Source organism: Eublepharis macularius, chromosome 11 (assembly GCF_028583425.1).
Source record: "Eublepharis macularius isolate TG4126 chromosome 11, MPM_Emac_v1.0, whole genome shotgun sequence".
Classification (NCBI taxonomy): domain Eukaryota; kingdom Metazoa; phylum Chordata; class Lepidosauria; order Squamata; family Eublepharidae; genus Eublepharis; species Eublepharis macularius.
The window spans coordinates 95,188,162-95,198,634 of NC_072800.1; the positions used below are offsets into that span (position 1 = coordinate 95,188,162).

The following is a 10,473-nucleotide window of genomic DNA, read 5'->3' on the forward strand; positions in this document are numbered from 1 at the left end:
ATCGCCTGGAACTGCTGCTAATCGCCAGGCTACAGAGATTAGTTCCCCTGGAGAAAACGGCTGCTTTGCAAGGGGAATCCATGGCACTGGCGCCCATGACAGGAGGTCCCTCCCGTCCCCAACCCCTGCCCTCTCCAGGCTCTATCCCCAAACCTCCAGGAGTTCCCCAGTTCAGAGCTGGCAACCCGGGCCTTGGATTCCCAAACAGGGCTGTGCCAGAGAGCGCTGGATGGCAGTGCAGCGGGGCTCAGCAGGGGGCACTCTGCCCAGCAGGGCACACTCCTCCGCCTCACCTCAGTGATCTCCACGTTGGCCGGGTCACCCAGCACCGTGCCATCTGGCTGCTGATAGCCGGCGTAGCGGATCAACTGGCTGTTCCAGATCCGGAAGTCGCCGCGGCCCACAGTCCGCTGTGGAAAGATGGTGATGGCCGACCTGGCAGGAGAGAGCAGGCATGAGCGTAAATGGGTGCGCCTGAGCACCGCAGCACTAGCCCCCGTGGATACTCCTCCCGGAGCCCCCTGCATCAGCCACAGAGGCCCCTGGCCTCCCTTGCTAAGTGTCCTGGGGCAGAAGGGATGCTCTGCAGCAGGGCCGAGCCACTCACCGGAGGTTGCCACGGTTGGTTGCATAATGGATGTGGGTGCACAAAGACGTGAACATCTCCTGGACGCTCATGCAATCTCGCGCATCAAACACCTGTAGAGCCAGGAAACGGCAGGATGAAAGCCCTTCCAGGAGTCCCACCGGATCAGGCAACTGGTCCAGCTACATCTCACATCCAGTAGCCAGTACTGGCCAGCCAGATGCCCCAGGAAAACCCACATCCAGGGCCCACGGACCACCGCCCTCCCCTGTGGGCTGCTCTCAGCACCTGACAATTCTGCCTCAACCCTGGTGGCCCCAGTCAGCTCTCATGGCTAACAGCCAATGACAGACCTCTCTTTCATGAGTCTGTCCAGCTCAAAGGTGTATTTTTGTGTCTCCTGACAAAACTGTGCAACGTGTTGCCGAGACTGGTCTCACTTCTAGAGGACAGACAGCAGCAACTGTGGCACTGGTTTTTAAAAAGAAATAAAAGCATGACTTCTGTAAAGGATTCATCCAACTTCTTAATCCACCTCTTAGAATTCTCCAAAAAGCAGTGGACAAGAACACTCGTTAAAGCAGTGGACAAGAACACTCCAGGCGATGCTTGGACTTTGAAAAAACTTTTAATAAAGCCCCTCACCGAAGGCTCCTGTGCAAATCGACCTGCAATGGGATAAGAGGAAGGGTGTCCCCCTGCATTAGGAACTAATTAAACAACTGGAAGCAGAGAGCAGAAATAAACGGACGCTTCTTGCAGCTTCTTGCAGTGGAGGGAAGTGAGCAGAGGGTCCCTCAGGGAACGGCTGCATTCAACAGCTGCGCTATTGAATGCTTCCACCACTCATGACTGGGAATTGCAGGCAAACAGTGAAGCAGCCGCATTTGCAGATGACTGTGAATTATTCAGGATGGCGAAGTGTTCCAAAGGGAACTCTCCAAAGTGGAAGAGCGACAACATGACAAATGAGACTCCATGCAAGTGTAAAGTGACCAGCGGGGGGGGGGGGACGGACTTCCTCCCTTTGAATATACATGGGTGGGGCCTGAACTGGGGTTGACCGGACAGAAAAGCGATCTTGAAGCTGTGATCCGAAAAAACAATCATCTCAGCTGTGTGCATCAGTAGAGGAGGACACAAAAAGTGTAATAAGATTGTTAGGCAAGAGACTGAAAAGAAAAATCACTGAAAACAGTATCGCAAAGCCCTTCCGTAGATTTACGAGGCAGGCGTGAATACTGTGGTGCTAGAACTTGAGCGTCCCAGGCAGAAATCTCCACTCAAGCACGCATTTCACGGGATGGCTTTGGACCAGTCACTCATTCTCAGCCTAACCTACCTCACAGGACTGTTGTGGGGATCAAACAGAGAGAGAAGAACAAGCCCACCACCCCAGAGCTCCCCAGAGGAAGAGCAAAATGAAAGTGTGCTAGCCAGCCAGCAAAACTGTGTACAGTTCCTGTCAGCCCCTCTTCTAAAGGAAGAGCAACTAAAATGATGACGCAGCAGGGATGTCTTCCCTATGAGGAAAGGTGAGATATTTAGAAGAAGGACAGCGGGGGGGGGGGGGGCATGGCAAAGGCTTCTAAAATTATGCATAGGTGGACAGAGCAAACTTTTTCTCCCTCTCCCATAAAAGTGCAATTGCTAAGGACATGAATGAGCTATAGATCCAAGAAGAAAGTCCTTCTTCACGCCACACAAAATTAACTCAGGGAACTCCCTGCCAGGGGATGTGGTGATGAACCCCACCGTGGGTAGCTTGAAAGCGGGGGATTCACGGGGAGGGTCTATGGAAGGCTCTTTGTCAGGGATCTGCATGCTCAGGCAGCGCTAGAGCAGGTGCCAGGAGCTGGGAAGAGGTGCAGGGAGGCAGGGAAGTCTGAAGGACCAGCCTGCTCTTCCTCCGTGGGTCTCCAAAGGGAGGGTGGTGCTGGGCCTCCTTTCGCACGCGCCACACTCCGTCTCCTGCAGCCCTCCCAGTGCGGGAGAGCACATCCTCCTTTACCACTGATGTCTTTTGCAATTGCCTCTTCAAGAGATTTCGGGCTGACCTGACCTGAATTCTGGTGGCTTCAGGCAAGAAATCCTGTGGGTTCCCCAGGCACCGGTCTCTGGCCCCTCACACACCTGCAGCTTGCTCCACTGGATTCGGCCCACGCAGCGGGCGGCGTTGCGCCAAGCATGCTTGGCCCCAAAAATGAGCTCAGCCTCTAGCAGCTGGTAGGTGCCCGTCTCCAAGATGGCCTGCTCCACTTCCTGGAGGCGCTGGATGTGGGCCTTGGAGTCCAGGCTGGGGAAAGAATGCTGGGTCAGAGAGTCTCCACGCGGACAGGGCACCAGAGTGCCTCCACCCCCTGCCACCCCTCCGGGAATCCAAGGCAAGGCCCTTTCATTTGCAGGGGGCTGACTGCAGTCTCGGCACAATTAAGGCAGAAGGACCAGTCTGGGCTAAGGAGTTCTGGTTGTGCCCTTTGGCTTAAAAACAAGGGATGCCGCTCAATGGAAGGCACCTCTGGCAGTCCCCGGGCAACAGCTGCCAGCTGCCACCTTGGGATTAACCATGTTCAGTCTAACGGACAGATCAATCAAATATGGAGGATCAATATCCCAGATCCTCTTCACATTCTCGCCTTATTTTTAGGCGATGCACTCGGGCCTGATCTCAGAAGACGCATCCCCTCCAGCTCTGGGGGGAGAGGGCCCTTCTCAGAAAGCTCTCCTGCCCCAAGCAACTGCAAGTACTTGCACTGAAAATAATCTGTTTAAAAAACGGGCTCCCCACGGTCCCCTGAGACCCCTTCCTACACAATCCAAGGAACTTAAGCAGCGGTTTCCCAGAGTCTCCAACAGGGACCCGAGAGCTCCTTGCACATCCGCTGGCAGCCAGGCCCCCACTTAAGCCCCCACTGAGTAAAGCAGCAACATTGCATTTCCAGTGTCCCTGATAGGGGGAAGTACAGGAAGGTGGGGGGGGGCGCTTCGGCATTAGTGCGTGGCTGGCTCTCCCGAGGGGATGAGAAGCCCGTCCTGAGGCCTCGTGCTCACTGCCCACCCACCCACCCCCGGCAACAACAGACTAAAAGTGTCTGGGCGACCGATCTCCCCATGGGTCCCCACACTCTGCTAAGCAAGTTCACCGTTCAGAAGTGGCAGGGCAGGGCAGAAGGGCTTGCCCTGCTGTGGTCGAAAGGCAGGGGGTGCAGCTCAGGGCAGAATGCCTGCCTCACATATGGAAGGCTGCGGGTTCAATCCCCCGCACCTCCACTCGAAGGAGCTCTCTCTGAGATCCTGGCCAGGCACTGCCAGCCAGAGAAGGCCATGCTGGGCTGGGGAGGCACCTGATAACGTGTCCCTTTTGCAACAAAGGGAGGTGCTGCGAGAGAGAGAGAGAGACAGAGAGAGAAGATGCAAGGCTGGTCACCCGGCATTAAACCAGGGAGGGGGGCCTTGCTGGCAGGTTTGGGTCAGTGAGACGCTCCCTCTGCTCCATACAGTGAAATATCAACGAGAGAGAGTTTTTAGGAGCAGCCAGGATGTTTCAGCAAGGGGGGGGGGGTGTTCATGACATCAGAGGCCTCTGAGGAGACAGGAAGAAACTGCTCAGAGAGGAAAAGGCCTTTGATAACACACCCCAGTAGAGCCACAGAAAGAACAAAGGGATCTGGGACAGAAAACAGACCCCCCCCGGGGCCCCTGTGCATTGGTGGTTCCGAGCCAGAACCCAGATCCAGGGCACTGCGCAGGGTGGCTGGCTGGGAGACGGATCCACACACACACACGCACGCACACGCAAGCGCCCCCCCCCCCCCGGGAGTGCAACTCAGGAGGAGCCTCTTCTGCTGATGCCTCTCCGAGGCGCAGGTGTGGCAAGCACTGGGAGCTGAGTGGCGGGGGGGGGGGGGCGCAGGCCTGGCTCCTGGCTACTTCCCCCATCATTATTTCACTGGGGGTTGTGCCAAAGAACCGCCTGCCAGATTGTGTCCCATGTTAATCGCGAGAGAGCACCTTCCAAGTGAATTCTGACAAACTCTCATTATGTCGAACTAGAGACTACGCAACAGTAAACAGTGTGAGAGTTGCCCTGCCAGGGAATCCCCCTCTCCGGGTGACTGGGGATTCGCCAGGCATGCTTGGGAGGCAGACTGGTGTGCGTAAGTGTCGGGACAGAGCCCTGCCAGCAGCCCCAAGAGCAGCTCCTGGCTCGCAGCCCTTTCATCTCTGATAAGCAACCCTGTAAAAACAGCCTGCCTGTTATCTCTGGGGCCGGGCTGGGGAGAGTCACGGTCCTGGGACAGAGTGGAAAGGGAGTGGGCCTGACCCCCCGCAAGGGCTCCGGGGTTGTGGCCTGAGCATGAGAACCTCCAAACCCCAAGGTGCATCTCAGCCTGCCAGAACCACCCCCAAAGGCCATGCTGCCTGTCCCCAAACTGCCACCCTTAGGAAGTGGCACCCCATGTGGCCAGGCCCCAGCCTCCTTCACTCCTCCCCCCAAAACAGAGCGGGCGGATGGGGAGGAAGGCTGGGGGCAAACTGTCTGGAAGGGATGAAGATCCACATTAATCCGCAGAGAAATCTCCACGTCGGGGCACACAGCCAACTGCGGTAAGCCCCAGACACAGCAGGTTGGCGCCTGTTTCTCCGAGGCACCAGGAACAGGAGGGTTCAACGCCCAAACCTGAAGGCGCTTAGCTGTGAGGGGGTGCACGCCATCCTCACCGTTTGATGGAGCTGTAATACTGGTTGATGAAGTCCCTGGCCAGCAGCAGCAGCTCTTCCCGGGGCCGCGGGCCCTCCAGGGCCCCACGCGTCATCTCCTTGGGGAACATAAGGCAGCCAAGGCAGCGCTTCTCACTGCATGGAGCAGCCTGCGGGCAGAGGGAGAAAAGGGAGGCAAGGAGAGGACCGGGCAGCCTCACCGCCTGCCCCTCCCCCTACCCACTTGCACCCAAGTTGAAATCCCACCATCTGCCACGCAGGGACGGGGGGGGCGCTTTTAAAACATGGGTTGTGAGTCTTGTGCTCTCGGCAAGGCCTCAGCTGAGTTCCTGCCACAGAGGACAGCTTCACTGCGCTGCTCATCTTTGGATCCTAGCCACTGCAAAACGATTCCAAGTCGTAATCTGAGCGGCGTGAGGGTGTGCAGCACGGATCCTGCCTTGGCTTTTGTAACGAAATGGTTACCAGGGGTGAAATGAAGGGAGGGAGCCCAGGAGAAACTGATCAGGCCAGACCTTGGTGGGTTGCCAATTCTCCAGGGCCCACCCATAGACTGGGGAATGCACTTCCCAGTAGGGAAATTCAGCCAGAGGGGTCTCACTGCCCCTTAGTCAGGCGGTGTACAATTCAGTGAGTGGTGGCAGCAACGGAGAGTGTGAGCCACGCCCACCAGGGACGGTGGGAGGCGGATAGCGGGGCTAGCAGGCCATTGATGGCGGCTCAGTTGCCTGGACTGAGAGCCAGCGCCCGTTCCGCCACAGCTTTCCTAACACATCATCCACAGGGAGGGGGGAAGCCTAACATCCCCCCCCCATCATGGGACTCCTAAAAGCTGGCACCTGTCTCAGTCCTGCCTACCCCCAAGATGGGGGCTCCAGCCTTCCGCTGCTGGGATGCATTGAAGGAAGGCAGAGGGCTGGCTGACCAGGCTACACCCCCCCTTCCCTTCCCTTGCCCACATGCAGCCCACGCCAACTCCCTCCCCACCTGCTTGGCTTGAGCGCTGAGGGTGTCGTAGGTGACACAGCCTGTCTGCCAGTTCTTGGTCCGAGAGTATCTGGGCGGCTCGATGGGGCAGGCGTCTGTGGAGCTGGGGGGGGGGGGAGAACACACGACCATCATTTCTTGATTACTTTTACTGTATTGCTTTTACCTGCTGAGCAGCACATACATTTCCTAAATGGGCCAGGTCAGACCATGAAGCTGGGAAAGTCTCATGCCCACCCACCCACCCCCGCCTCCAAATCATGTGCTTTGGCATGAGGACAGCAGCACACTCTGCCATGCCGCAAGGGGGCAGCATCCAAAGATGCGGGGCTCCAAACAAGAGATGGGTGACCTGACCTGTCAGTGGGCACAGGGCGAGGCCATCCCCATTTCCACCGGCAGTGAATTCCGCCTCGGGAGTCTCTTCTGACGGGCGAAGTCCCACTAGCCCCCCCTCCCTCCGGGCTGGCCCCCTCGGTCTCGGCCAGCTGAGCCCCCTTAGCGCGAGGCAGGGAGGACGAGGCCAGGGTTCGGGCCTGGCCAGGCGGGGAGTTGGGGGAAAGCGGCCTCCTCGGGAGCCGAGGGAGGGGTGCGTCCTTCTGGCTCCCGCCGTGCTTCCCTAGCGTCTGAGGCGGCCCCGGGCAAGACAGGCAGTTCCCCGGGGCAGAGACCAGAAGGCAAGCTCCGCGGGGCTGGAGGCGGGAGGGGGCAGCCCAGACGTGGCGGGGCGCGGGCGGCCCCCGACCAGCTGGCCTCCGCGAGAGCAAGTGCCGGGGGGGGGGCGGCGGCGGCGGCCCTGCCCTGGAGAGCCCAAGGCCAGCGGCCCGCTGTGCTGCGCAGGGCCGGGAGGAGCAGAGCCGTCGTCGCCCCTTGCCACCCGACGCCGGGCTGCGCGGCAGAGCCCTCGTGGTGCCGGCCCCGACGCGCTGGAGACGGTCCGCCGGAGTGGAGCGGAGCGGAGCAGAGCTAGGCGGCCCGGCCCCGCCTCCCTCCCTCCCCGACGCCGGGCCGAGCGCCAGCCGCCTCCTACCTGGCCGCCGGGGCGCTCTCGTCCGGGCCCGAGCCCCGCGAGCAGAGGCGCAGAGCGCCGGGCACGTTCCCCATGGCGAGCGGGCGACTCCGGGCCCCTTTCCTTCCCGCTCGCTCGCCTGCTTGCCGAGAAGTGCGGGGAGAGGGCGGCCCCGCGCCCCGGCCCGTCCGGGGAAGGCGCCGCCCGCGGAAAGGGGAGGAGAGGGCGGCCGGCTAGCCGGGACCAGTGAGGCGGGGGGGGGGGGCGCCGGCTGCGACGGGAAGGGCCTTGTGGGGCTCCCCTTGGGGCTGCCTTGGCCCGCCGCCGGGGGGGGGGGGCGGATTGTAGCCGGGCTGCCTCCCAGCGAGGCGGGCCAAGCAGGCCCGTCGCCCCGTCGCGACCCGGGCGCGAAGCCGTACGGGGCCCGGCGCAGGAACTGGGGAAGGCAGGCCCGAGGGGTAGACGGGAGGCGCGGCGGAGAGGGCCTTTCTTCCCTCCCGGCAGCCTCGTCCGGAGGAGAGGCCGCGGGCCCTGAAGGGAGCCTCCCTCCCCCGAGGCCTCGGCGCCTGCTCTGGGCCCTCGCGGACCGCCCGCCGAGCGGGGCGCTGCGCCAGAGGAGCCCGGCCCGTGGCCCGCAGGCTCTCCCGCCCCGCCCGGCGCCGGGCTTGGCGCCCCCTTCCCCGGGCAGGCGCTTCCGCGCTGCCTCTGTTCCCGCACCCCGCGAGCGGGCCGGGGTTGCTGCCCGTCGAGGGGGCTCGACTTGCGGGCTCGAGCCCAGCTGCGCCCCGAACCCGCGCCCGGGGCCCCTTTTTTCGCTCGCCCTCAGCGGGAAGGGCGAGGGCTCGAGGGCCCGTCGGCCTGGCCGGCCGGTGCTCCTCTTCCCGGGAGGCTCGGCGGGCGGGCCAGAGCGCTCCTGCCCCCGGACTGCCTTTGGCGCGGAGACCCCTTCAGCCTCTCTTCCCACTGCACGCCCGCCGGGCCCTGTTCCTGCCCTGCCTCGTGTTGCTGCCCGCGGGCCCTTCCGCCGCTGCCCGGGTCCCGCCTGGCGCCCGCTTGCCTGCCCCGCCCCGCCCGCCTGGTTTCTTACCCTTGCCAGGCATTTCTGGCGGGGTGGGGGGATGTTCTTCTGGGCAGGCAGGGCTCCCCCCTCGCCCTCCCCTCTCCGGCCGGGGCGCAGCTTGCGTCACTTGGACCCCTTTGGACCCTTTCTCCCGCTCTGTCCTCCCAAGAGAGCTTCCTCAGACCGGCAGCCCTTCTTGGGGTGTGTGTGTGTATTTCTCTGCTTTTACAAATTAACATTTTCCCGTGGCTTCCCCCACCCCTGTGCAGAGACCTCAGTGGCGTCTTCCGGGGACTGGCTGTGCTTTGTGCCCCTTTTCAGGAGTTTGGCCTCAAGGCTGCTCTTGGAGGGGCAGACTGGGGGCCCTGAGGGGGCGGGTCCTTGATTTGGACCCCCCCCAAAGCTTCTCCTCTAGGATTCTATAAATTATTGAGACGGCAGGTTCCCTCCCCGCTCACTAGTGTTTCTCCACTGCTCCCAGTGCTCCATGCCTCTAGAAGCGGGTCCAGCCCTGGTCTGGAGCATCTTTTCCTGCTGCATAATTTACACTTGTTTCTTCCTGCATCCCTGTGTCCCGACAACCCCTCGCCTCTGGATGGCCGGGCTTTGCCCCTTCTGTGGCCCAGGGAGCCAGCCCTGGAGGCAGTGAAGTGAAATAATAACAGCAATATTCAAGTCAGCCGGACTGGCCGGGAAGGGTTCCCCGCCCCTGACAAATCACTTCCCTTTGGGGAAGAGATTATCTTTTATTTTCCTTTAGAAAACGTATGTGTCATCATGTGAAGGCTTACAGCATAGAATAATCATAATTAAAACAGCCAGCACAAATAAGAGGAATCCAGCCCGCAGTAAAACTGGCTGGCTATGGAAGCCATATAACCGACAGTGCACCAGCAGAGAGAACGGCATCACGCAACATAAAAGAATGCCAGAAATTAGCATCACACATGGTGGCGGAACGGGCGCTGGCTCTCAGTCCGGGCAACTGAGCCGCCGTCAATGGCCTGCTAGCCCCGCTCTCCGCCTCCCACCGTCCCTGGTGGGCGTGGCTCACACTCTTCGTCGCTGCCACCACTCCCTGAATTGTACACCGCCTGACTGAGGGGCAGTGAGACCCCTCTGGCTGAATTTCCCTACTGGGAAGAGAATTCCCCAATCCTTGGGTGGGCCCAGGAGAATTGGCAACCCACCAAGGTCTGGCCTGATCCGTTTCTCCTGGGCTCCCTCCCTCCCTTCTTGTAGCGTGCCAAGTGGGGGAGCTTACGTAGTCAGAGCACCACAAGGTCCTTTATATTCCAAAAAAGTATAATTTATTGACTATATACAGAGCACTGTATACAAAGCAGGTAAAGGCACCACACATAGGGGTAGACCCCCCTGTTCAGAACAGCCTAACTCTTTATTCCCTTTCTGCTGCCTCCCAGGCCCTCCACATTTAGGGCCCAGGCACCCGGGTTTCCCCCAGCAGCAGGAGCCTCTCCTTCCTCAACCAAGAAGGAGCCTAACTGACCTTTCCCCCCTCAGGATCAGCTGAGTCCCTCCATTCCGGCTCCACCCCTTATTTTCCCCACAGTTTCTTGGTCCTGGGGCAGCTGGGAGTTGTAGTCCAGGAAGAAGGGCGTCCCACACCAAGACTCCTGCAGGCCTCTCCCTGGCCCTACAAGCCCATTAACCCTCATGGGGAACATTTTTTCCCTTTTTAAAACAGATTAACAGCAACCAGCACTCATCTCACCCTTGGCAACCATTTTGTTACACCTCCCCCTCCTCAGATTCGACACGGAGGACCCCTCTTCCATAGAAGGGGGGACTGGAGCCGAATCTCCCCAAAAGAAGGTATCATGTCTGCCAACTCATTACCCGGTGTACCAACCTACAGAACCTAACAATATCGTTACTGAAGAGGATACAGTCCCTTCAGCCTCCGTCGTCCTTCCTGGCTAGGGGGTCAGCCACTACGTTGTCCCGTCCTGGGATGTGTTCCACCTTCATGTCAAATTCCTGGATTTTCCAGGACCAACGTTGTAGCTTTGAGTTGGTGTTCTTCATCGTTTGTAGCCACTGGAGAGAAGAGTGGTCAGTTAACAAAGTAAACTCTTGGCCCCAGAC

The 10,473-nt window shown here is 60.1% G+C and overlaps 1 protein-coding gene across 2 annotated transcripts in view; it reads right to left on the minus strand.

Moving 5' to 3' along the window:
• Positions 1–7,433, minus strand: part of NOS3 (nitric oxide synthase 3) — a 42,818-nt gene extending 35,385 nt beyond the window's left edge. For both annotated transcript variants that reach the window (XM_054991176.1, XM_054991174.1), the window contains exons 1-6: positions 7,326–7,433; positions 6,296–6,398; positions 5,309–5,457; positions 2,720–2,882; positions 608–699; positions 294–435 (exon numbers count right to left, since the gene is read on the minus strand). In XM_054991176.1, coding sequence (XP_054847151.1) covers positions 294–435; positions 608–699; positions 2,720–2,882; positions 5,309–5,457; positions 6,296–6,398; positions 7,326–7,399 — 723 coding nt within the window. In that variant the 5' untranslated portion in view covers positions 7,400–7,433. The remainder of the gene's footprint in view (positions 1–293; positions 436–607; positions 700–2,719; positions 2,883–5,308; positions 5,458–6,295; positions 6,399–7,325) is intronic.
• Positions 7,434–10,473: the final 3,040 nt, after the last annotated feature.